This window comes from Pristiophorus japonicus, chromosome 2 (genome assembly GCF_044704955.1).
Source record: "Pristiophorus japonicus isolate sPriJap1 chromosome 2, sPriJap1.hap1, whole genome shotgun sequence".
In the NCBI taxonomy this organism is placed as follows: domain Eukaryota; kingdom Metazoa; phylum Chordata; class Chondrichthyes; family Pristiophoridae; genus Pristiophorus; species Pristiophorus japonicus.
The window spans coordinates 150,593,026-150,619,522 of record NC_091978.1 but is presented as its reverse complement, the minus strand read 5'-3'; the positions used below and the strand labels follow the sequence as shown (position 1 = coordinate 150,619,522).

The 26,497-nt window shown below is 41.9% G+C and overlaps 1 protein-coding gene across 7 annotated transcripts in view; it reads left to right on the top strand.

Moving 5' to 3' along the window:
• The window catches only part of exoc1 (exocyst complex component 1), a 136,508-nt gene that overhangs the window by 100,597 nt on the left and 9,414 nt on the right, over positions 1–26,497 (top strand). For all 7 annotated transcript variants that reach the window (XM_070869931.1, XM_070869927.1, XM_070869916.1 and 4 more), the window contains 4 exons: positions 2,859–3,022; positions 5,853–5,963; positions 11,894–11,973; positions 25,530–25,767. In XM_070869931.1, the coding sequence (XP_070726032.1) occupies positions 2,859–3,022; positions 5,853–5,963; positions 11,894–11,973; positions 25,530–25,767 (593 nt within the window). The remainder of the gene's footprint in view (positions 1–2,858; positions 3,023–5,852; positions 5,964–11,893; positions 11,974–25,529; positions 25,768–26,497) is intronic.

The following is a 26,497-nucleotide window of genomic DNA, read 5'->3' as shown; positions in this document are numbered from 1 at the left end:
CGTGGATTTTGATGACTGGGGTCAGTGCTGTGGGGTGAGGACAGGCTGGTGGAGGACCTTTGTCTTACTGATGTTTAGCGTAAGGCCCATGCTTTCGTACGCCTCAGTAAATACATCAACTATGTCCTGGAGTTCAGCCTCTGTATGTGCATAGACGCAGGCGTCGTCCATGTACTGTAACTCAATCTTTAGCTCGAGTGCTGCACTGTTGGCGGTGCCGTCTTCAGGACGAAACATTACGCCAAGGCCTCATCTGTCCTTTTGGATGGATGTAAAAGATCTGATGGCTCTATTCCAGATCCTGCCCAATATTTATCTCTCAACCAACATCACTAAAGCATCACTAAAACAGATTATCTGGCCATTTGTCTCATTGTTATTTGTAGGACATTTCTGTGCTCAAATTGGCTGCCACATTATTCTATATTACAACAGTGACTACACTTTAAAAGAACTTCATTGGGTGTGAAGTGCTTTGGGACATCCTGGAGTCATGAAAGATTCTTTATTTTAAACCAAATATAAATACAGTAGAAGTTTCCATTTTGCTTTTGGTATAATAGTTAATATTTGGGCTGGGTGAAAGTGAAGTATTAATGAGAGTTCTTTGGTACTGGTAAATACATCAGTATGTAATACAGTGAAATCATAATCTTAACAAAATCATCATAATCTGTCTTGTAGTTAATGAGTTGAGGTCAGTAAGGCTATGCTGTGGTCACAAAAGTATGCACAAAATGGGAATTAACCAGTATAAAACTGTCCCACTGGAAAGTCAGCATTTTTTAGGAACCGTATGTCTAATGTATTTCAATCCTGCAGAGACTTGTGACAAATCAATTTGAAAATTGTTTTTGCATTTTTGATGCTAAACCATAATACTATTAAAGCTGCATAATCCCATTTAAAGCACTATTCCTAAAATTAGCTGTAGATAACTTCAACGTGCAATTACAGTGTCTTCAGTTCTATGGAATTTTTTGGTGTTTTGCCCACACCCATGGAGAACTGGGTTGAGCCTGCCCAAACATATAGAACCATTATAGTCATTGGGAAGAGATAGTAACCCCATCAATGTGGGTTGAATTCTCAACCCAGGATGAAGGGGTGCAGTGCTAATCCATTGCACCATGTCCCTTTTGTATTTGATATTGTATTCTTTCTTTGGCGATGCCTCGACCTCCATGTGCAAAGTTGCCCTCCTACCATCTTTTCCGTTCTCCCTCTCTTTATTTTGAGGTTCATATTTATATGTATTTCGTACTTGCCACAGCAACTTGTCTTTATTGTTGCCTCATTCAAAAACACGGGGTTTCCTAGAATAGGGCCTTGTATACAGCAGAATCTGGGATAAGCCACATGTTTGTATGGGACTTCAGAAGGAACACTACGGGGTGATGTTTGTCTTCTGTTTGGATGTAAAGGCTGAATTACATTAGGAGAAAAGCAGGTGATGTAAATATTGCTTTCATACTTAAGACAAGAAATGACTCTTTTACACAGAGTGTGAATCTGTGGGTGCTTTGGTACATTGTTTAACCCTGGTCTAAAAGTCCAGGAGATCTTTGCTCTAAGTTATTTACATCCAGAATGTCAGTGGGCTACTCCTTTTCTTTCTGTGTTTATACTGAACATGACAACATTAAAGGTAGATTTTACCATCCTTTAATGTTGTACAGTTTCACATGGCATAAAATATATTTTTTAGGGATCAGAGGATTGAGGCAGCAAAACTTTCTATTTCAAACGGATACCTAGCAGATGTAAGCTGAGTATGGCTTGACATTTTTCAAGATGATGTCTCTCACTGACTTAAATTTTTTCAAATAAGCTGTCAAGTACAGTTTCAGGGAATAAAAGCTGGCCACCGATAGTAAAGCAAACTTGGGTTCAAGCCAAAAGGTTCTTGGACATAACCCTTGCCCTCTGGACATAACCCTTGCCCTCATGTATAGTTAATACCTAATCCACAGTCATTTTGCACTAAAAATGTGAATTATGCAATTTTTTGAATTAAGCAAAGAAAGTAACAGCAAGGTGGGAAAATAATGCTAAAATTGTTTTATCAGATCATTTGAATTAACTTTGCATTAAGAGTAGATTGTATATGAATGTGTGTAATTTTGTTTTATTTGAATTCAATGTTTTAACTGCTTTTTTTCTAATAATGAATGTGACGCAAAAAGTCATGGACAAAAATTATAATTTAAGGACAGATCTAATGGGAAAGTAATGCGTGGGAAAGATAAATCCAAATTATTACTTCAGAGTAGACAAAAGAAAGTAGATCCAGAGGACGTAAATATAAATTAGTGCAAGGTAAAATTTAGAATGGGTATCTAGAGAATCTTCTTTACTCAGAGTGATAAATATTAAGAATAATCTGCCAACCAGGTTACTAAATTTAAAAGCATTGGGGTTATTCAAAATATAATTAGATGTCATAATGAGACAGTTGTTAAACTCTATAGGTGAGTTTCGATAGGCTGAATGGCCTTTTCTCAACTCTGACTTTTCTTGTGCTTTTGGGTTTAGTGACACAATTAATATATTTTTAGAACTGTGTAAGTAAACTCTCCTTTACGAAAACTAATATTGTCTTGGACTACTTAGTTTCTTGCATTTCACCAAGGAGATTATTTTTAAGATTATCCCTCAAAAATATATGCAAACATGTAGTTGATAATGAACAATCATTCACGATATTACCAGTTATAAAACTGAATTCTCCTCTCAGACTTTAAATGAAATGTTTGATTTTTATTAAAGATCTGATTCCCTAACCATACCATACAATTTGGGACCCCAGTAATGTGATTGGAAGTTGCTGTCGTTGATTTAGATTTATTGAACTGCAGGTCTTCATGGAAGTTCTGGAAAACTTACTGGTTCCACCTCCAGCCTAAACAAACTATCTGTTCAGGGATCAGGAAATCGCCGATCTCAGTCATCTTCACTGCTGGATATGGGAAACATGTCTGCTTCAGACCTCGATGTGGCTGATAGAACTAAGTTTGATAAGGTAAATATCTTAATTAGTTGAGTAATATAGAGGTACAAATGTTCAGCTTTTTGGCAGTTATTTTATACTTTGTGTAATGTTTGCTCCAAGATGCAAGCATCCATGTGCTTTTATTATTAGAAAATGAAAATATGCATGTAATTAAAAAGCTGTTATTAGATGCTGCTGTTGAAGTTTTTTTAGGTAATGTTGGTAAAAAGCATTCCATATATTATCTAGCCTTTACTTTCAGTCCCGGATTCAGATTTCCCACCAGCTTCATACTGTGATCCCTATTAATAAAAGAGAAAATAATGATGCTCAGTTCATATACTATTTAAAGAGCACCAGGTTGCTAAGAATGAATTAAATAAAATAAACAAGCTAGATTCTTTAAAACAAAATCTGTTAAGCATAGTCCTTGATTTTATCAAAAGCAAGAAACTGTGGATGCTGGAAATCTGAAATATAAACACAAAATGCTGGAAATACTCAGCAGGTCAGGCAGCATCTGTGGAAAGAGAAACAGTTAATGTGATGAAAGGCCAACGACCTGAAACATTAACTCTTGTTTCTCTCTCGACAAATGCTACCTGACCTGCAGAATATTTCCAGCATTTTTTGTTCTTGATTTTAAGGTGTCTAAACAGATTTATTAATCTTTTTCTTCAAGACTTGAGTTTTGAATACTTGTACTTATATTGGAAGGAGTGATGGTGCAAAATATATTAGATGGTACCCAGTGCCGGTATTGTATATAGCCAGATAAAAAAATTACTGATTCCAAACCAGCAAGCCCTCCGTCATCTAACTTTGTTGCTGTGTGGGGTGGTCACTACAGTCTATCCAGTTGTTATGAATAGTTTATGCTGAATTTTCCAGAGGGATATCGTTTCCAGCTCTGATTGTGAATCTATCACAGTGTAATTGTAAAAATGTACAATAAAACTTGCCAAACATGCATTGTGGCTATTGAGCAGGTCCTTTGCAAATATAATACCTATAATAATTTGGTACGGTAGCACATAAAAGGTTTTTTTGTAAAATAAAGGCACATGCTATTAAATGGAACGTGGCAGCAAAGGGCAGTCCATGGCAGCCCGGGGTGCCATATTTGTGAGTGCTGTGTATTTGTCAGTCAAGCAATTGGGACTGCGTTGCAGACAAGCATCTCGTGGGGCTTCACTGATCTTATTGGTATCATTACATCTGGCTTCGTGCCGATCAGTGGAGACAGAACTAGTGAAATAGTAGGAATGGGTCTGTTCTCTGTTAGGGTAACAGCACACTGGGGCCCACTCAGCAGTCCTTCCCAATGCCTTCACTTGTGATGAAAGGACCGTGCTGCCCATGCAGCCACACAAGAGATGCAATCTATAGCATGTCCATCTCATGGAAGCTCAGTCCCAGAGGCTTCTATAGGAATTGCAACAGCCAGCCACTTCACATACTTGTACCACTCTGTAGGACCTATGCGAAGTACAAAGTTAGATTTAAAAGCTCATACGTTGGCATCAAAAAGAAAGAAAGAACTTGCATTTATATAGTGCCTTTCACAACCACAATGTCCCTGTTGGGGTAAAAAGAAGACTTCTCTTCTTCAAGGTGGGCTCCCTGATATAAGGAGTCGACGCCTGCCCGTATAGCGACCACGGAATCACTCAGACGAAACCTCGGTTCAAGCATGCAAGGGAAGAGTTCAGGAATGAACCTTCAAAATACAAGGCTTTTTACATGCACAGTTATACAGCTTTTCGAGGTGTGTGACCCTTCTACAAAACTTCTATGACCACCGATTGGCCTACAGCTTATCAACGGAGCTTCATTGATTCATAGACCCTTATCAGACTGGATGCTGAGTGGTTTCCCAACCTGTCCATCTCCCATCACATGTCAACCTGCTGGAATGTGTTGTTCAACAGTGTTAACTTTGCCTCAGTTTCTCATGACGTGTTGATTAACCTTGCTTCCAAGGGTTTGCTATCTCGTTCCCATGCACCTGGTTTCTTATCCCTTTCCCGAGAGCTCCAGTCAAAACTATCTCATTCCCATGGGTGCAGCTGCTGCTACAATCTATGTTTCCAGACAGCCCACTGTCCTTGGTAGGTGTTGTTCTGTACTGAATATGTAAGTTTCCATTCTCTATCAGTCTGCACCAAAGTTCAGCACAGTTGATGGTTCATTTACCATTCAGCTTTGCTTCTTAGCCTTGCTCCAAAAACCCATTTGTAAGTGAGTTTTATATGCAAGCTTTACATACATAAGCGGGTTTTACATGCAGTCTGTCAATTGGTGATATATTACAATCCTTACCATGAGGTGGAGGAACTCCCGACTCCTCACAACCTCCTAATACTGATAAGCCCTTTAATCTGGACCATTTTATGTGTCATTTCAATTCACTACCTTCAGTATCCACTTTATCTGTCTGTCTGCTTCCACTTTGGCGACAATACTTACCCCCTTACAATACTTACCCCCTTACAATACTCTACCCCCTTACAGTCCCAAAGTGCTTTACAACCAATTAAGTACTTTCGAAGTGTAGTCGCTGTTGTAACATAGGAAATTGCATGTAACTTGCAAGGGTAGCACTTATAAATATATCAGTGACGTTTGAATGATGCAGATGAAACAGCTTTCTACTTGGAAATTTTGCGAGCAGGAGAGTGATAAATGTCCTGAAGATTCTGGCTTTAAAAGTACACAAAAGTTTGCTAACATAAAGTGTTGAGCACCTTCATGCAATAGCTTATGGCATTTTATGATTTTATTGGTTTAGCATTGGATCCCGTTGTAGATAAGATACAACTTGATGGTCTGGTATTAATCATTGTTTCCTTTTATGCAGATTTTTGAGCAGGTCCTAAGTGAGCTAGAGCCCCTGTGTTTGGCTGAACAAGACTTCATTAGCAAATTCTTCAAGCTACAACAGAGTCCAGCCTTACCAGGATCTGTAGTGGTATGACCTTTTTATACTACATAAGTAAATCTATTGCTGTGGAAAGAGATGCCACATTTATGTATGAGGAGGGAGGATAGCCATGCATTATTTTTATCATATTGATGTTTTGTGAGACAATGACCCAAATGGGTTATTGTATTTCTACCTCAACTCCACCTTCCTGCACGATCTTCATATCCCTTGATTTCCTTAATATCCAAAATTCTATTGATTTCTGTCTTAAATATACTCAACAACTGAGCTTCCACTGCCCTCTAGAGAAGAGAATTCCAAAGCATCACAACCCTTTGAGTGAAAAAATTTCTCCTCATCTTAGTCCTAAATGGCAGACCCCTTATTCTGAGACTGTGACCCTTTTTGAAAATTACAACCACCAGTATGGCTGTGATAGATAAGTAAGCTATATGATTGTTGAAAACTGTTTTTTACTTTTGTTACAGTACATCTACATTTTTCAGAACATAGTTAAAATAATTAATGCAACAAGGAATTTACTTCAACAGTTTAATACATTCCATTTAAGTTTAAAATGGAATGTAGTGGTTTAGTCATTTATGGACTTAATGCATTTCCTTTGTATTATGCAAGTTGTCTGAAACCATTAAAATTGCATTGCTCGTCAATAAAGATAGTGCCATGTAATCATTCTCTTGAATAATAAAGCTTTACTGGAAGTTCAGCAGAGACATCAAAACTGATTATACACCAGCAGTTAAAAATAATTGGAAAGGGGAATACAAAGTGTTAGCAACTTTATGCTTATGTCAGTTTCCGTATGCAGCACATTAAAATTTAATCTGCCCAAAACTCTTAAACCATATGATTACGTACAAGCTCGATCTGTTTTTTGATGAACTTGTGGCAGACTGTGTAGCTTAATCTATTGGTACGTTAAATGTAAAATGTCTGGCACTGCACCGAATAACTCTATCCTTGGTCATTTCAATCTTAATCTCCGCTCCCCTTGCCCTTTCTCCTCCATATAAACTCCCATACCCATATCGATGGCATGTCCTTCATCCTCACCAAATCCAGTGGTCTCGATCACTATTCAAGCTCTTGCCAACCACTTTTTTGAATCCTTTATCACCCACATTTACCAACCCTCCTTGAACTCTAGTTCTTTCTACATCCACCCATTGAAAAACTTTCCCCAAGTTTACAACTTACAACCACACTCTCAAACAAATAGCCATTGGGCTACCTCTGCAGTTGTTGATTTGCTTGATCACTCTCTCACCTCCACCTTCAATGCTCCGCCAAACCATCACCATCCCCAGTCCTGGTCATTTCCCCATGATAGGGCCTCCATCTTCACTCCCTCATGTTCAAGGGTGAAAACTTGAGTGTACCTGGCATACAACTGGCTCAACCATTCATTGTCAGACCTGGCTTGATCACATCAAGTTCTTCCAGGCCTCACTCTCGTCTGCCAAAATTGGCCACTACTGTAGGATAATCCTGGATGGCAAAGATAACATTAGACTCCTTCCCTCTACTATCAAACTCCTCTTTAAGTCCAGCATCCGCTGTTTTATTTTTCTTTCAATTTCCTCTTTAAACTCCTCTCTCTCCCCCCACTGACACCCCACCCCCATCCATTCAGCTGCATCTGCTGAAGGTGTTCCTTTCTAAACTGAGTCAATGGAAGTGATCAAAAACTGGCTCATAAAGGGTTGAACAGAATGGGGCAGGAAGCACTTCTCCTCTATTCAGAATGTGACCAAATCTGAGGACCTGCACCTCCTTTCTCAAGAGCAGCATTGTCTGTTGCTTGAAGACAGGTTTTCTGTCTGCTCTCTTCAGTATGGAATGGTGTAAGGGGTCAAAAGAAAATAATGAAATGTATTAATATAGTATAGAAATTATACTTCCTTAGCACTTACTGGATAAATTTTGTAGTCAATGTGTCCTGGTGTGATAAAAAATACAGCTTATGGTCTGACTTCTAATTCGTCACTAATGGATCCATTTGTTCTATAAATAACATGTACCACAATTATATTTTATCATCTATCACAGCAGCGTGTGTGACAGTAGTTGCTAATGAAACTCAGCAAATTGTACTCTGTTTTCTCAGTTTTTCATATTCAATTTTTCACTGGTCCCTAAATATTGCAACAAACCTGTGATAGACTATGCATATCTGCATGTGAATTTGCTGTTTAAAGTGCATTTCACATACGTTTTGTCAAATTATGTTGGGTTATATTAATTTAGGTATAAGAATATTAATTTGGTTTAATAAGAAAAATGATACATTTATTAAGAATACTAAGGGAAAAGTAAAGCAGTTCACAAGAGCATATTCATGTTTCTCTTTGATTCAAATTGACATGTATTGATAGGAACTTAGGAGCAGGAGTAGGCCATTTAGCCCCTCGAGTCTGTTCCACAATTCAATGAGATCATAGCTGCTATGTGACCTAACTCCATATTCTTTGCCCCATATCCTCAATACCTTTGGTTAACAAAAATCTCTATCAGATTTAAAATGAATGGTTGACCTAGCATCAATTGCCGTTTGCGGAAGAGAGTTCCAAACTTCTAGCATCCTTTGAGTGTAGAAGTATTTCCTAACTTCACTCCTGAAGGGGCCTGGCTCTTAATTTTTAGAATATGCCTCCTAATCCTAGTCTCCCCAACCAGCAGGAATAGTTTCTGTGTATCTACCCTATCTGGTCCCCTTAATATCTTGAACACTTCGATCAAATCACCCCTTAATTTTCTAAATTCCAGGGAATACAACCCTAGTTTGTGTAATCTCTCCTCATAATGTAATTCTTTGAGTCCAGGTATCATTCTAGTAAAGCTATGCTGCACTCCCTCCAAGGCCAATATATCCTTCCTAAGGTGTGGTGCTGAGAACTGCTCACAGTTCAGCGTGTGAGATTGAACCAGGGTTTTGTATAGCTGCAGCATAACTTCTACTGCCTTGTATTCTAGTCCTCTAGATATAAAGGACAGCCTTCCATTAGCCTTTCTGATTATTTTCTGTACCTGTTCATGACATTTTAATGATCTATGTACATGGATACCCAAGTCTCCTTGGACTGCCACGCTTTCTAACTTTTCACCATTTAGAATGTTCTCTGTTCTATCCTTTTTAGGTCCAAAGTGGATGACCTCACATTTGCCTAGATTGACGTCCATTTGCCACAGTTTGCTCATTTGCTTCATCTATTAATATCTCTTCGTAATTTTATGCTTTCACCTACACTGCTTACAATGTTGCCTATGTCTGTGTCATTGGTAAACTTGGATATATGGCATTCTATCCCATCATCTAAGTTGTTAATAAATACGGTGAATAGTTGAGGCCCCAACACAGATTCTTACAGGAAACCTCTAGTCACACCCTGCCACTTAGATTACCTGCCCATTATCTCTACTCTCTGTTTCCTACTGCTCAGCCAATCTCCTAACCAGGTCAATAACTTGCCTTCAATTCCATGAACTTCAAATTTAGCTAACAGACTCTTATGAGGGACTTTATCAAATCCCTAGTGAAAGTCTGTATAAATAACAGCCATCGATATTCCCCTGTCTACTACTTCAGTCACCTCTTCAAAAAATTCAATCAGGTTCGTCAGGCATGACCTACCCTTTACAAATCCTTGCTGGCTCTCTCTGATCAGCTGAAAGTTTTCAAGGTGTTCAGTCACTCTATCCTTAATTATAGACTCCAGTAATTTCCCAACAAATGCGAGGCTAACTGGTCTATAATTCCCTGGTTTCTCCCTCTCGCCTTTCTTAAATAGCAGAGTGATATGCGCAATTTTCCAATCTAAAGGAATGGTACCCAAATCGTGAGAACTTTGGAAGATTATAGTTAGGGCATCTGCAATGCTCTCACCTACTTCCTTTAAAACCCTGGGATGGAAAGCATCTGGTCCTGGGGATTTGTCACTCTTTAGTGCCATTATTTTCTTCATTACTGCTATTTTGCTTATGTTAATTTTATTGATTCCCTTTCCCTAATTCAATATTAGTTTCCTTGGAATGTCCGGCATGCTATTCTCTACCTCTACTGTAAATACTGATGCAAAGTAATTATTCAACATCTCCGCCATTTCCTTATTTTCATTTACAATATCACCATTCTCAGTTTTCAAGGAGTCCATGTTGTTCCTGACCACCCTCTTTTCTTAATGTAATTGTAAAAAAAAAAGCAATTTGCAATGATCTTTATATCCCTTGCATGTTTCGTTTCATACTCCGTTTTTGTAGCTCTTCCTATATGTTTTGTCACCTTTTGTTGTTCTTTGTACCTCTCCCAGTTGTCAGGATATATGCTAGTTTTTGCATTTTTGTATGCTTTTTCTTTTAGTTTTATGTTATCCCTACCTCTTTAGACGTCCATGGTCGTTTTATTTAGGCATTTAGGGCTCTTACCCCTTAGGGGTATAAACTGGTTCTGTATCACAAATTATTGTTTGAACACCTCCCTTCTGTCATTTTACCTATTAACAGATTTGCCCAGTTTACTGTGGACAGTCTCTGTCCCATCACATTGAAGTGAGCCTTACCTAAATTTAGAATCTTAGTAGCTGTTTTGTGTTTCTCCCTTTCAAACACTACATTGAACTCGATCATAATACGATCGCTATTAGGTAAATGTTCATGTGCTGTTAAGCTGTTAACTAAATCTGGCTCATTACTCATTACTAAATCTAATATGGCCTGCTCTCTTGTTGGTTCTAGGACATATAATTGCAGAAAACTATCCTGAACACACTCAAGAAATTCACCACTGATCTAAGTGAAATCAATTGCTTTGGTTTACCTAAATACAAAGCATCAGTAGTTTTTAATAACTAAACTTTTTTATTTAAGTGACTAATGGTAACGCAAATAGATAATATCAAAACAAAAGAAAGTCCACTATATCGGCCTGGATTTTGCAGTGATAATGATGGCAAAGTGTCAGCGTTCGTGGTCATTATCCCTTTGAAACTGACCATAACTTCAGGATTTAGCGCATGCACAGAAACGTGGAAATCTTGAAGTTGCGGTTAGTCATTTACGGCTGGGCTGTGTGACTCTCCATAGCCGGCAATCAGTAACTTGAACTTTTCCGATCTAATTGTGTTGTTAAACACCCCATTAAAAGTTAAGCCTTGTTGGAATAGGTGTAACTGGGGTTTTAATGCCGTTACAACCGTGCTGGACCTGGATCTTTATTTTGCACTCGATAAAAACATTTTTTAAATTGAATTGAATCAGTGAATTTTATTTCCTGGTTTGCTGTCTCTGAGAATTCTTCAGTGTGATTGGCTGCTTAGACAGCTCGATAATGTCACTGCTGCATCGCTCTGGGGTACCTTTTTGACAGCGCTACAATCAATTTAACGTCAAGAAACCTTATGTTTTCGCCACAGAGATTGCGAGATCTTTGTGAGCAGCTTTCTTCATGGTCAGCAGCAGTAGGTTCTATAGGAAGATATTGCAATGAAAACAAGACTTTAAGCAATATTGACCCTCAATCTAATGTGTTCTGATAGATTTTCAGTCAAAATGGACCACTGCAGCATTTTCTTAGTTCAGTAAGATTATGGCCCATATCCTTGTTAGCTGCAATTGCTTTAGAATTGAAAGTGACGATACAGCTGTATAAACTAGGCTTAGTTGCTGCGGACTAAATATGGGTAAATATTTAATTAAATCCCCAAAATACAAATAAAGTTGGAATTTTATTTAAGTTATGTTTTGTTCTTTTATTCCAGATATGTTTGTCAAATAGAAAGACTTGTAGTATATTATAGTTACTTTAAGTAGAATGGCTTGTATATTAAAATAACTTTAAATAGAATGACTTGTCTACTAATGTTACTTTAAATAGAATGACTTGCAGTATATTAAAATTACTTTGCATAGAATGACATGGAGTTTAATAAAGTTACTTTGTGTTTTATTCATAACATCAGGCAGACTCGGACGATGTAGATGGGGCACATTTGTCTCGACCACATAACCTTTTGGGAGACAAGCACTCAATATCATCTGAGTAAGTAATGCAATTAGATTTATCAACGTGCTTGGCACCAACATTAATGAAAACTTTCTGCGGCTTGTGATTTATTGCGGGAAACTTTCAGCCAGTCTCGGATTTAAATTTGTTCAGAATTCACAAAATTAAGACGGTCTGATAATGATGCATGCTAAACAGCGGAAGCAGCATGATATAGACAGAGCTAAGCAATCCCACAACCAACAGATCAGATCAAAACTCTGCAGTCTGGCCACATCCAGTCTTGAATGTTGCTGGATACTTAAACAATTAACGGGAGGAGGAGGCTCCATGAACATCCGCAACCTCAATGGTGGCGGAGCCCAGCACGCGAGAGCAAAAGACAAGGCTGAAACATTTGCAACCACCTTCAGCCAGAAGTGCTGAGTGGATGATCCATATCAGCCTCCTCATGAGGTCCCACCATCACAGATGCCAGTTTTCAGCCAATACGATTCACCCCACATGATATCAAGAACTGGCTGAGCACAGTGGATACAGCAAAGGCTATGGGCCCCGACAACATCCCGGCTGACATGCTGAAGACTTATGCTCAAGAGCTAGCTGCGCCTCTAGCCATGCAGTTCCTGTACAGCTATAGGGCCCAAGTTTCCACATGATTTGCGCCTGATTTTTAGGAGCAACTGGTGGAGAACAGACTATCTTAGAAATCGCAATTCTCCACATTTTTTTTCTGCAGTTCTAGTCAGGTAGAACAGTTCTACTTTGGAACAGAATTTTTTCTTCAAAAGGGGGCGTGTCCGGCCACTGACGCCTGATTTCAAAGTTTCCACAGTGAAAACGTACTCCAAACTAAAGTAGAATGGAGCAAGTGAAGATTTTTGTAGAACTGAAAAAACCTGTTCTACACATTAAAAAATCAGGCGCAGGTTATAAATTAGGCGTCCAGAACGAGGGGTGGGGGGAGGGAACTCATTAAATTCTGCAATAAATACTTATTTATACTTATACAAATATTATACAAATAAATCCAACCTGAATAAACATTTATAAGCAAAGAAAAGATTAAATAAACCATCTTCCTACCTGTGTGAAAGTGTTTCAGGCACGGAGAATTCTGCAGTCAGCCTGAGGCGCCCGTTCTTCCCGCGGGGGGGGGGGGGGGGGGAGGGGAGGGGAGAGGAGAGGAGGCGCCCGTTCTTTCCCGCGGGGGGGGGGGGGGGAGAGGCGCCCGTTCTTCCCGCGGGGGGCTAGGAGGCGCCCGTTCTTCTCGCGGTGGGGGGGGGGGGGGGAGGAGACAGTGAGAAGGCTGCAAATGCTGATGGCAATGTGCTTTTATTAAAAAAATGTTCAAAAATTAAACAGCTACAAAGAACTACAAAAATAGCCGAGTGCCAATGTTTTTTTCACACTGAGCATGCGCGAACGCTCCAACGCGCACGCGCAGCGTTGCCGGCAGGAAAAAAACTAATTTAAATAGTACCCGCCCCCTCCCACTTACAAAATTGGCGCGAGTGTAGGCTCCGCCCCCCTGGGCGCCGCGCCAGGCAGACAAGGAGCTGCAGAACGCTCCAGAATCGCGATTATTTTTTTTTTAGGCGCCGTTTTAGGCGTGAAAAACGGGCGCCCAGCTCGGAGGGGCGCCCGTTTTTTATCGTGTGGAAACTTGGGCCCATAACACTGGCATCTACCTGACAATGTGGAAAACTGCTCAGATATGTCCTGTCCACAAAAAACAAGACAAATCCAATCCGGCCAATTAACACCCCATTAGTCTACTCTCGATCATCAGCACAGTGATGGAAGGTGTCATCGACAGTGCTATCAAGTGGCACTTAGTCAGCAATAACCTGTTCACTAATGCTCAGTTTGGGTTGGGCAGGACCACTCAGTTCCAGGACTTCATTACAGCCTTGGTCTAGACCAAAGAGCTGAATTCCAGAGGTAAGGTGAGATTGACTGCCCTTGACATCAAGACGACATTTGACCGAGTGTGGCATCAAGGAACCCGAGTAAAATTGAAGTCAATGGGAATCGGAGGGAAACTCTCCACTGGCTGGAGTCATACCTTGCACAAAGGAAGATGGTTGTGGTTGCTGGAGGCCAATCATCTCAGCCCCAGGATATTGCTACAGAAGGTCCTCAGAGCAATATCTTATGCCCAAACATCTTCAGCTTCTTCATCAATGACCTTCCCTCCATCATAAGATTAGAAGTAGGGATGTTCGCTGGTGATTTCACAGTGTTCAGTTCCATTCGCAAATTCTCACATAATGAAGCAGTCCATGCCAGCATGCAGCAAGACCTGGACAACATTCAGGCTTGGGCTGATAAGTAGCAAGATGCTGAGAATGACGTGACTAGCACGTTTAGTGAGTTGGTCTTACTGCAGGTAAAGGTTACACAGCCAGATAGGGAATGGAAGACCAACAGGAAGGTAGTGCAGGGATCTCCTGCGGTCATCCCCCTGCAAAACAGATACACCGCTTTGAGTACTGTTGAGGGGGATGACTCATCAGGGGGGAGCAGCAGCAGCCAAGTTCATGGCACCGTGGCTGGCTCTGCTGCACAGGAGGGCAGGGAAATGAGTGGGAGAGCGATAGTGATAGGGGATTCAATTGTAAGGGGAACAGATAGGCGTTTCTGCGGCCGCAACCGAGACTCCAGGATGGAATGTTGCCTCCCTGGTGCAAGGGTCAAGGATGTCTCGGAGCGGGGCATAACATTCCGAAAAGGGAGGGTGAACAGCCAGTTGGCGTGGTGCATATAGGTACCAATGACATAGGTAAAAAACGGGATGAGGTCCTACGAGGCGAATTTAGGGAGCTAGGAGCTAAATTAAAAAGTAGGACCTCAAAAGTAGTAATATCAGGATTGCTACCAGTGCCACGTGCTAGTCAGAATAGGAATCGCAGGATAGCTCAGATGAGTACGTGGCTTGAGGAGTGGTGCAGAAGGGAGGGATTCAAATTCCTGGGACATTGGAACCGGTTCTGGGGGAGGTGGGATCAGTACAAACCAGACGGTCTGCACCTGGGCAGGACCGGAACCAATATCCTCAGGGGAGTGTTTGCTAGTGCTGTTGGGGAGGAGTTAAACTAATATGGCAGGGGGATGGGAACCAATGCAGGGAGACAGAGGGAAACAAAAAGGAGACAAAAGCAAAAGACAGAAAGGAGATGAGGAAAAGTGGAGGGCAGAGAAACCCAAGAAAAAGAACAAAAAGGGCCACTGTACAGCAAAACTCTAAAAGGACAAAGGGTGTTAAAAAGACAAGCCTGAAGGCTCTGTGCCTCAATGCGAGGAGTATTCGGAATAAGGTGGATGAATTAACTGCGCAGATAGCAATTAACGGATATGATGTGATTGGCATCACGGAGACATGGCTCCAGGGGGACCAAGGCTGGGAACTCAACATCCAAAGGTATTCAGCATTTAGGAAGGATAGACAGAAAGGAAAAGGAGGCGGGGTGGCGTTGCTGGTTAAAGATGAAATCAATGCAATTGTAAGGAAGGACATTAGCTTGGATGATGTGGAATCGGTATGGGTGGAGCTGCGGAACTCCAAAGGGCAGAAATTGCGAATGGCTGTTGTGTATAGACCACCAAACAGTAGTAGTGAGGTTGGGGACAGCATCAAACAAGAAATAAGGGATGTGTGCAATAAAGGTACAGCAGTAATCATGGGAGACTTTAATCTACACATTGATTGGGCGAACCTAACTGGTAGCAATGTGGTGGAGGAGGATTTCCTGGAGTGTATTAGGGATGGTTTTCCAGACCAATATGTCGAGGAACCAACCAGGGAGCTGGCCATCCTAGACTGGGTATTGTGTAATGAGAAGGAACTAATTAGCAACCTTGTTGTGCGAGGCCCCTTGGGGAAAAGTGACCATAATATGGTAGAATTCCTTATTAAGATGAAGGGTGACAAAGTTAATTCGGAAACTAGGGTCCTGAACTTTAGGAAAGGTAACTTCGACGGTATGAGGCGTGAATTGGCTAGAATAGACTGGCAAACGATACTAAAAGGGTTGACGGTGGATAAGCAATGGCAAACATTTAAAGATCACATGGATGAACTTCAGCAAATGTACATCCCTGTCTGGAATAAAAATAAAACTGGGAAGGTGGCTCAACCATGGCTAACAAAGGAAATTAAGGATAGTGTTAAAGCCAAGGAAGAGGCATAGAAATTGGCTAGAAAAAGCAACAAACCTGAGGACTGGGAGAAATTTAGAATTCAACAGAGGATGACGAAGGGTTGAATTAAGAGGGGGAAAATAGAGTACGAGAGGAAGCTTGCAGGGAATATAAAAACTGACTGCAAAAGCTTCTATAAATATCCAAAGAGAAAAAGATTACTAAAGACAAACGTAGGTCACTTGCAGTCGGATTCAGGTGAATTTATAATGGGGAACAAAGAAATGGCAGACCAATTGAACCAATACTTAGGTTCTGTCTTCACGAAGGAAGATACAAATAACCTTCCGAAGGTACTAGGGGACAGTGGGTCGAGTGAAAAGGAGGAACTGAAGGATATCCTTATTAGGCGGGAAATTGGGTTAGGGAAATTGATGGGATTGAAGGCCGATAAATCCTCGGGGCCTGATAGTCAGCATCCCAGAGTACTTAAGGAGGTGGCCCTAGAAATAGTGGATGCATTGGTGATCATTTTCCAACAGTCTATCGACTATGGATCAGTTCCCATGGACTGGAGGGTAGCTAATGTAACACCACTTTTTTAAAAAGGAGGGAGAGAGAAATCGGGTAATTATAGACCGGTTAGCTTGACATCAGTAGTGGGGAAAATGTTAGAATCGATCATGAAGGACGAAATAGCAGCGCATTTGGAAAGCGGTGACTGGATCGGACCAAGTCAGTATGGATTTATGAAAGGGAAATCATTCTTGACGAATCTTCTGGAATTTTTTGAGGATGTAACTAGCAGAGTGGACAAGGGAGAACCAGTGGATGTGGTGTATTTGGACTTCCAGAAGGCTTTTGACAAGGTCCCGCACAAGAGATTGTTGTGCAAAATCAAAGCACGTGGTATTGGGGGTAATAGACTGATGTGGATAGGGAACTGGTTGACAGACAGGAAGCAGAGAGTCGGAATAAATGGGTCCTTTTCAGAATGGTAGGGCAGTGACTAGTGGAGTGCCGCAGAACTCAGTGCTGGGATCCTAGCTCTTTGCAATATACATTAACGATTTGGATGAAGGAATAGAGTGTAATATCTCCAAGTTTGCAGATGACACTAAACTGGGTGGCGGTGTGAGCTGTGAGGAGGACGCTAAGAGGCTGCAGGGTGACTTGGACGGGTTAGGTGAGTGGGCAAATGCATGGCAGATGCAGTATAATGTGGATAAATGTGAGGTTATCCATTTTGGGGACAAAAACACGAAGGCAGAATATTATCTGAATGGCGGCAGACTAGGAAAAGGGGGAGGTACAACGAGACCTGGGTGTCATGGTTCATCCGTCACTGAAAGTGGGCACGGAGGTACAGCAGGTGGTAAAGAAAGCAAATGGTATGTTGGCCTTCATAGCTAGGGGATTTGAATATAGAAGCAGGGAGGTCTTACTGCAGTTGTACACGGCCTTAGTGAGTCCTCACCTGGAATATTGTGTTCAGTTTTGGTCTCCGAGTCTGAGGAAGAACGTTCTTGCTATTGAGGGAGTGCAGCGAAGGTTCACCAGGCTGATTCCAGGAATGGCTGGGCTGTCATATGAGGAGAGACCGGATCAACTGGGCCTTTATTCACTGGAGTTTAGAAGGATGAGAGGGGATCTCATAGAAAGATACAAGTTTCTGACGGGACTGGACAGGTTAGATGCGGGAAGAATGTTCCCGATGTTGGGGAAGTCCAGAACCAGGGGACATAGTCTTAGGATAAGGGGTAGGCCATTTAGGACTGAGATGAGGAAAAACTTCTTCACTCAGAGTTGTTAACCTGTGGAATTCCCTGCCGCAGAGAGTTGTTGATGCCAGTTCACTGGATATGTTCAAGAGGGAGTTAGATATGGCTCTTATGGTTAAGGGGATCAAGGGGTATGGAGAGAAAGCAGGAAAGGGGTACTGAAGGAATGATCAGCCATGATCTTATTGAATGGCGGTGCAGGCTCGAAGGGCCGAATGGCCTTCTCCTGCACTATTTTCTATGTTTCTAAGTTACATTCGCATCACTTAAGTGCCAGACAATGACTATCTCCAATAAGAGAGAGTCTAACCACCGCCCCTTGACATTCAATGTCTTTACCATCACCAGATCCCCCCACCATCAGCATCCCGGGGTCACTATTGACCAGAAACCTTACTGGACCAGGCACATAAATAGTGTGGCTACAAAAGCAGGTCAGAGGCTGGGTACTCTGTGACGAGTGTCTCACTGCCTGACTCCAAAGCATTTTCACCAACTACAAGGCACAAGTCAGGAGTGTGATTAAAGAATCTCCACGTGTCTGGATGAGTGCAGCTCCAACAGCACTCAAGAAGCTCGACACCATTCAGGACAAAGCAGCCCGCTTGATTGGCACCACATCCATCACCTTAAACATTCACTCCTTCCACCACCAGTGCACCATGGCTGCAGTGAGTAACATAGAAACATAGGAAATAGGTGCAGGAGTTGGCTATTCAGCCCCTCAAGCCTGCACCACCATTCAATAAGATCATGGCTGAATGTTCACCTCAGTACCCCTTTCCTGCTTTCTCTCCATACCCTTTGATCCATTTAGCCGTAAGGGCCATATCTAACTCTTTCTCTTGAATATATCTAATCAACTGGCATCAGCAACTCTTTGCAGTCGGGAATTCCACAGGTTAACAACTCTCTGAGTGAAGAAGTTTCTCCTCATCTCAGTCCTAAATGGCTTACCCCTTATCCTTAGACTACGTCCCCTGGTTCTGGACACAAAAACCACGCCAAATATTGCTGGTCACTGGAATGTGGGAAGCGAAGACCTTGAGACAATCACTGTCACTAGGGGGTTAGTGCTGGATCGGCTAATGGGACTCAAGGTAGACAAGTCCCCTGGTCCGGATGAAATGCATCCCAGGGTATTAAAAGAGATGGCGGAAGTTATAGCAGACGCATTCGTTATCATCTACCAAAATTCTCTGGACTCTGGGGAGGTACCAGCGGATTGGAAAGCAGCTAATGTAACGCCTCTGTTTACAAAAAGGGGGCAGACAAAAGGCAGGTAACTATAGGCCGGTTAGTTTAACATCTGTAGTGGGGAAAATGCTTGAAGCTATCATTAAGGAAGAAATAGCGGGACATCTAGATAGGAATAGTGCAATCAAGCAGACGCAACATGGATTCATGAAGGGGAAATCATGTTTAACTAATTTACTGGAATTCTTTGAGGATATAACGAGTATGGTGGATAGAGGTGTACCGATGGATGTGGTGTATTTAGATTTCCAAAAGGCATTCGATAAGGTGCCACACAAAAGGTTACTGCAGAAGATAAAGGTACGCGAAGTCAGAGGAAATGTATTAGCATGGATCGAGAATTGGCTGGCTAACAGAAAGCAGAGAGTCGGGATAAATGGGTTCTTTTCGGGTTGGAAATCGGTGGTTAGTGGTGTGCCACAGGGATCGGTGCTGGGACCACAACTGTTTACAATATACATAGATGACCTGGAAGAGGGGACAGAGTGTAGTGTAACAAAATTTGCAGATGACACAAAGATTAGTGGGAAAGCGGGTTTTGCAGAGGACACGGAGAGGCTGCAAAGAGATTTAGATAGGTTAAGCGAATGGGCTAAGGTTTGGCAGATGGAATACAATGTCGGAAAATGTGAGGTCATCCACCTTGGGGGAAAAAAACAGTAAAAGGGAATATTATTTGAATGGGGAGAAATTACAACATGCTGCGGTGCAGAGGGACCTGGGGGTCCTTGTGCATGAATCCCAAAAAGTTAGTTTGCAGGTGCAGCAAGTAATCAGGAAGGCGAATGGAATGTTGGCCTTCATTGCGAGAGGGATGGAGTACAAAAGCAGGGAGGTCCTGCTGCAACTGTACAGGGTATTCGTGAGGCCGCACCTGGAGTACTGCGTGCAGTTTTGGTCACCTTACTTAAGGATGGATATACTAGCTTTGGAGGGGGTACAGAGACGATTCACTCGGCTGATTCCGGAGATGAGGGGGTTACCTTATGATGATAGATTGAGTAGACTGGGTCTTTACTCGTTGGAGTTCAGAAGGATGAGGGGTGATCTTATAGAAACATTTAAAATAATGAAAGGGATAGACAAGATAGAGGCAGAGAGGTTGTTTCCACTGGTCGGGGAGATTAGAACTAGGGGGCACAGCCTCAAAATACGGAGGAGCCACTTTAAAACCGACTTGAGAAGGAATTTCTTCTCCCAGAGGGTTGTGAATCTGTGGAATTCTCTGCCCAAGGAAGCAGTTGAGGCCAGCTCATTGAATGTATTCAAATCACAGATAAATAGATTTTTAACCAATAAGGGAATTAAGGGTTATGGGGAGCGGGCAGGTAAGTGGAGCTGAGTCCACGGCCAGATCAGCCATGATCTTTTTGAATGGCGGAGCAGGCTCGAGGGGCTAGATGGCCTACTCCTATTCCTAATTCTTATGTTCTTATGTTCTTATGTTCCCCAACATCAGGAACATTCTTCCTGCATCTAATCTGTCCAGTTCCATCAGAATTTTATATGTTTCTATGAGGCCCCTCTCATCCTTCTAAACTCCAGTGAATACAGGCCCAGTCGATCCAGTCTCTCCTCATATGTCAGTCCTGCCATCCCAGGAATCAGTCTGGTGAACCTTCGCTGCACTCCCTCAATAGCAAGAACGTCTTTCCTCAGATTAGGAGACCAAAACTGAACACAATATTCCATGTGAGGCCTCACCAAGGCCCTGTACAACTGCAGTAAGACCTCCCTGCTTCTTTACTCAAATCCCCGAGCTATGAAGGCCAACATACCATTTGCCTTCTTCGCTGCCTGCTGTACCTGCATGCCAACTTTCAATGACTGATGTACCATGACACCCAGGTCTCGTTGCACCTCCCCTTTTCCTAATCTGCCGCCATTCAGATAATATTCTGCCTTCGTGTTTTTGCCAGCAAAGTGGATAACCTCACTTTTTTATCCACATTTTACTGCATCTGCCATGCGTTTTCCCACTCACCTAACATGTCCAAGTCACTCTGTAGCCACTTGGCGTCCTCCTCACAGCTCACACCGCCACCCAGCTTAATGTCATCTGCAAACTTGGAGATATTACATTGAATTCCTTCATCTAAATCATTAATGTATATTGTAAATAGCTGGGGTCCCAGCACTGATCCCTGCGGCACCCCACTAGTCACTGCCTGCCATTCTGAAAAGGACCCGTTTATCCCAACTCTATGCTTCCTGTCTGCCAACCAGTTCTCTATCCACGTCAGTACATTACCCCCAATACCAAGTGCTTTAAATTTGCACACCAATCTCTTGTGTGGGACCTTGTCAAAAGCCTTTTTAAAGTCCAAATACACCACATCCACTGGTTCTGCCTTGTCCACTCTACCAGTTACATCCTCAAAAAATTCTGGAAGATTTGTCAAGCATGATTTCCCTTTCATAAATCCATGCTGACTTGGACCGATCCTGTCACTGTTTTCCAAATGCGCTGCTATTTCTTCTTTAATAATTGATTCCAACATTTTTCCCACTACTGATGTCAAGCTAACCAGTCTATAATTACCCGTTTTATCTCTTCCTTTATTAAAAAGTGGTGTTACATTAGCTACCCTCCAGTACATAGGAACTGATCCAGAGTCGATAGGCTGTTGGAAAATGATCACCAATGCATCCACTATTTCTCGGGCCACTTCCTTAAGTATTCTGGGATGCAGACTATCAGGCCCCGGGGATTTATCGGCCTTCAATCCCATCAATTTCCCTAACACAATTTCCCGCCTAATAAGGATTCCCTTCAGAACCATCTACAATATGCACTGCAGAAACTCGCCACGACATATTCGACAGCACTTTCCATATCTGTGAGCTCTACCACCCAGAAGGACAAGGGCAGCAGGTGCATGGGAACACCACCATCTCCAAGTTCCCCTCCAAGTCACACACCATCCTGACTTGGAAATATATTGCCATTCCTTCATCGTTGCTGGATCAAAATCCTGGGCTTCCCTCCCTAGCAGCACTGTGGGAGTACCTTCACCATCTGGACTGCAGCGGTTCAAAAAGGTAGCTCATCACCACCTTCTTGAGGGCAGTTCGGGATGGGCAATAAATGCTGGCCTTGCCAGCGACGCCCACATCCCGTGAACAAATGGGGGGAAAAAAGTTACTAAATGGGCAATGCTGTACACATCCCACTAAACAGATAGAGTGAAATGGGACTTACGAGCATGTTTTTTTTTGTAATAATTTGATCTTTTTGTAATTACTTACTATGTTATGTTCTGTGCTTGCAACTTTATGGTTTCCCAGAACTTTGACGATAATAGGAATCATTGGGAAGTGTTGAGAGTGATACTGGCTGATTTTAAAGTTTGGGAATCTGCTCGGTAACCAGTTTTTATAACCTTATATCGATCACTCTGTAGCACAGCACATTGCACTAGTGTGCCATAATAGATTTTATTTACATGGATCTGTCACTTCCTCACAGGAAGTTCACATGAGGACTCATAAATTTTAGCTACATCAATCGTTAATGTACATAATGTATAATATAATAACTAGAAAAATGATGCAACACATGTCATAGTTCTGTTCTTTTTTTTCATATTAGCATGAATTGATAAATTCAGGTTTTTAATTACAGTTTTAGGCTCGTCCTCACAGTTATTGAAGCTGAATGTCCAGTATAAAATCCGTTGATGCAACTAGGAAGTAAAAGAACACTGTACTGCAAATCGGCAATTACAATGCAGATAATTAAATTAAAATTATGACCAATGTTGCCAAACAGTGACAAAGCGAAAATTAAAAATTTACATTACTACCGTTTTATTTCAACATTGCAGTCTTTGTCATTTCATGAAAATCTCTGTTTAGGGTAAATCAAATATTGCACAAAGCTTGACAAAGTCTCCCTAGCAGCTAACTTAAGTAGTCGGCAGTGTACACGCATGTAGAAGGTACTTGCCACCCTTGTTTTTTTTTAATTATGCTATTTCCCTCTTTGTACCAAAGGTTCTTTTTCATGAGCAAGCCCTCACTCCCTTCCTGATATCTAGTGATGTAGTGAGCCCCAGAGTCGACAGACTGTATCTAGCTTACTGGATATACCAATATCCTTCTCGATATTCTAGACAGTGATAGAATAATCACTATCAGACACAATTATGAAACAATGTTATGAAAAGTAACAGATAAACAGCTAAGACAATACAGCAATTTGCACTATCTTCACAGAACTTTTAATTCATATTTGCCCCTCGAATACACTAACAATAAAACTCGATGCTTTGCTAACTCTTCAAATACTAAATATAGATCTGCACATTAACAACTTGTATGTGGGGTTTTGTTAGGCCCAAGCAATCACTAGGCTCTATCTGGTCCTCAGAACTAGTGATCTGGGTGCATGCTCCCCCACTTATAACCTGATACCCTTTGAAGTTTTACGGGGACCAAAGGAAATCAAAACTCTCTCAATCAAATAAAGCTGCCAATCAAATAAATACTTGTACACATGGAGGATCTCAGTGGTTCCAGGTACTGTTCACTGAAGTGCCAGCAGAGTTCATCCAATAGGCATTTGCTATAAATCCATTTATCACTTGGTTGTAAAACCCTATCTGAATTAGTTGATCACTTGCAGAACAAAACAAGTCATTGGCCTATAAATTCGGTGCATTTGCGCCTCCCATTAGTAACAGGGTGAAAATGCATTCGTACCCAGGTGTGGCACTGACATTTCCCATCATATTGGGCGGCAGTTTAGCTGTGGCGCTACAGCGTTGTGCCCCGATCTCCTACACCAGAGAACGTGATGTAATCGCCGTGCGCATCGCAAATCTGTTAGCACCCTGGCTCCAAAATTGACTTTCGACCCCTGCAGCAGTGCCGGGCGAAAACACTGGCAGCTGCAGGTGGCGTGGATCAGGCGGCCGGCCGCTACCGGATTGATAATTAAAGGCGAGGTGGCAGAACCTGCAGCGATGGCCCTTCCCTTTAAGGGAGGAAGAGGCTCTTTATACGTGGCAACACTACACGGCCCAACCCACTGTGCAGCGCTGCTGAAGTGTGTGTCCTGTTAGTGCTCCATGACGGAAGTGGCGCACTTGATTTACCGCTCCACTTCCTTCCGGGAGTGCTAAAGTGAATCTTTTGAGAAGGGGCCAATTTTAGTGTTTGAGGCTAAGTTTCCCGCCTCTCAAAAGTTACCGCCCCCAAACGGGGCGATAATCAATTTTTCCCCCATTGTGTCAAATCATCATCATCATCATCATAGGCAGTCCCTCGAATCGAGGATGACTTGCTTCCACGTCAAAACGTTCGCAGGTGTTTCAATGAAGGACCTAAAATTCCAGGTCCGAACTAAATCTTGAGGGGTGGAAGATACCTGTGCTTGGATTCTTTTAACGTGTGGTAACCATTGCACACCAGCCACCACACAGGCTTGAGAGAGCTAGGTCTTGGCCCAGTGGCAAGGATTAACCAAGGCGACCGGAGACCAGCTCTGCTGCACGGACCTAGTGCGCACACATATCACAGTGTGGACTGGCCCATGCTGCCCCTGGGCCCCGAACTCACGCCTCTCTTGGGCCCCGATCACGTCCCTCTACGATCTCTCGCCGCTCCTTCGGCCCAACCTCGCCGCTCCTGCTGTACCTGCCCACGCTCCAGTCACCGACCTGGACCTTGATGACGTCCCTTTTCACTGCCGTTGCTCTCCTGCTCCAGCACGTGCTGCTCCCTGGAGTGGTATGCCTCTGCTGCTCCTTCCGCTCCCCGGCCTGCTTCGATGGTGCTCGCAGGCCGGGGGCCGCACAGACTGCCAGGCCAGGCCGCTACGTTGCTCCTTCTGCGTCAAATAGCTCTCAACTGAAAGGCATTTACTTTTAACATGTTTTGTAAACTAAATGCATATGCATAGGAACTGCCTGTTGAATACACAAGCTGTGAAAAATCATCTGCAGTGTATTTTGAGCTGAACATTGACTGTCAATCAGCAAAATGTAAAGTGGCTGTCAGTTTCTTGAACATCTTCAAATATGTTGACTTATGATTAGAATTGAAACTGAAACTCCCTATTTGTCATAGTTCTTTTTCAATTGCTTATTAGCAAACATAATAATTGTGTGTTATAAAGGTAAATTAGCTTTGTTCTTTGACATTTTTTGGATTTGATTTGCACTTTATCTTGAAGAAAGGTGTTCAGTCATTTTTACAGCTTATATTCGAACTACACTGGTTGTAATACTTTTTCCAAAAGATCAAATAATCTTCTAATAGCTGCACCATCCTTTTTATTTGTGTGTTTTTGGACTGTAGACTAATTAATGGAAATTTCTATGTCAAAAAGGCTGAAAACTCAGATTTGTGTGTAGGGCTTTTTTAAGCATCTAATTGTGTGTTTAAAAGCCATGTTTATAATTACAGAAAAGAGGAGGCAGGCATTATTCGATCAATGATGATAAAAGTTTTCCGCTGTATCGAGCCAGAGCTAAACAACCTCATTTCACTTGGAGACAAGATTGACAGCTTTAACTCATTGTATATGTTGGTGAAGATGAGCCATCACGTTTGGACAGCAGAGAATGTGGATCCTGCCTCCTTTCTCAGTACCACATTAGGAAATGTACTTGTGACCGTCAAGAGGAATTTTGACAAATGCATTGTAAGTATTTTTTTTGAAGAAATTTGTATCAGAAACAAATGACCAGTTAACCAAAGTTATGCCTCATGATGTCATGATGTTGGCTGTATTTATTTGACAAGTATTGTATCCAACAGATTCTATCCATACCATAGGTGTGTGTAGAAATGATTTCTTAGTTTGGAACTCATAAAATAAAAACAAAAACTGAGAGTCTTAATATGATGAAACAAGCTGTAACATAGACAAATTCTTCTCAAAGTAATGAAAAAAATTACTGGTTATTATGTCATAGTCATGGACTACTCCTATTTTTTTTTCATTTTTTTTTTTACTTTTTTCTAATTTTCTCTGCTGAAGATGTTGACTCCTTGATGGGAACATTTCCTGGGTTCAAGGCATAGTGATTCCCCCCCCCCCCCTCCTTAACCCAGGGATACTGAGGTTAATTTTGGCACCCACACGTCAACATAGACTGGGAATTAATTTGGGTCTTTCTTGATTGTGGGCTCAGCTACTGATTACATTAACCAGCTGAGCCATTGGGGAGCCTTGGCCCATTTTAATTAGTTTAGGCTTTCTGTGTTTTTTGTAGTGTGGTTACTTGAAAATCTTTTGTTTAAGCTAAATTTCCATAGCACTTGGGTGAAGGAAAGCAACTGTTACATTTTAAATAGTGCACATATTCTGTTGTGCCCTGGTATAGAACAAAAATAGCTCATCCAAAAGCAAGAATTCCATGCATTGAACT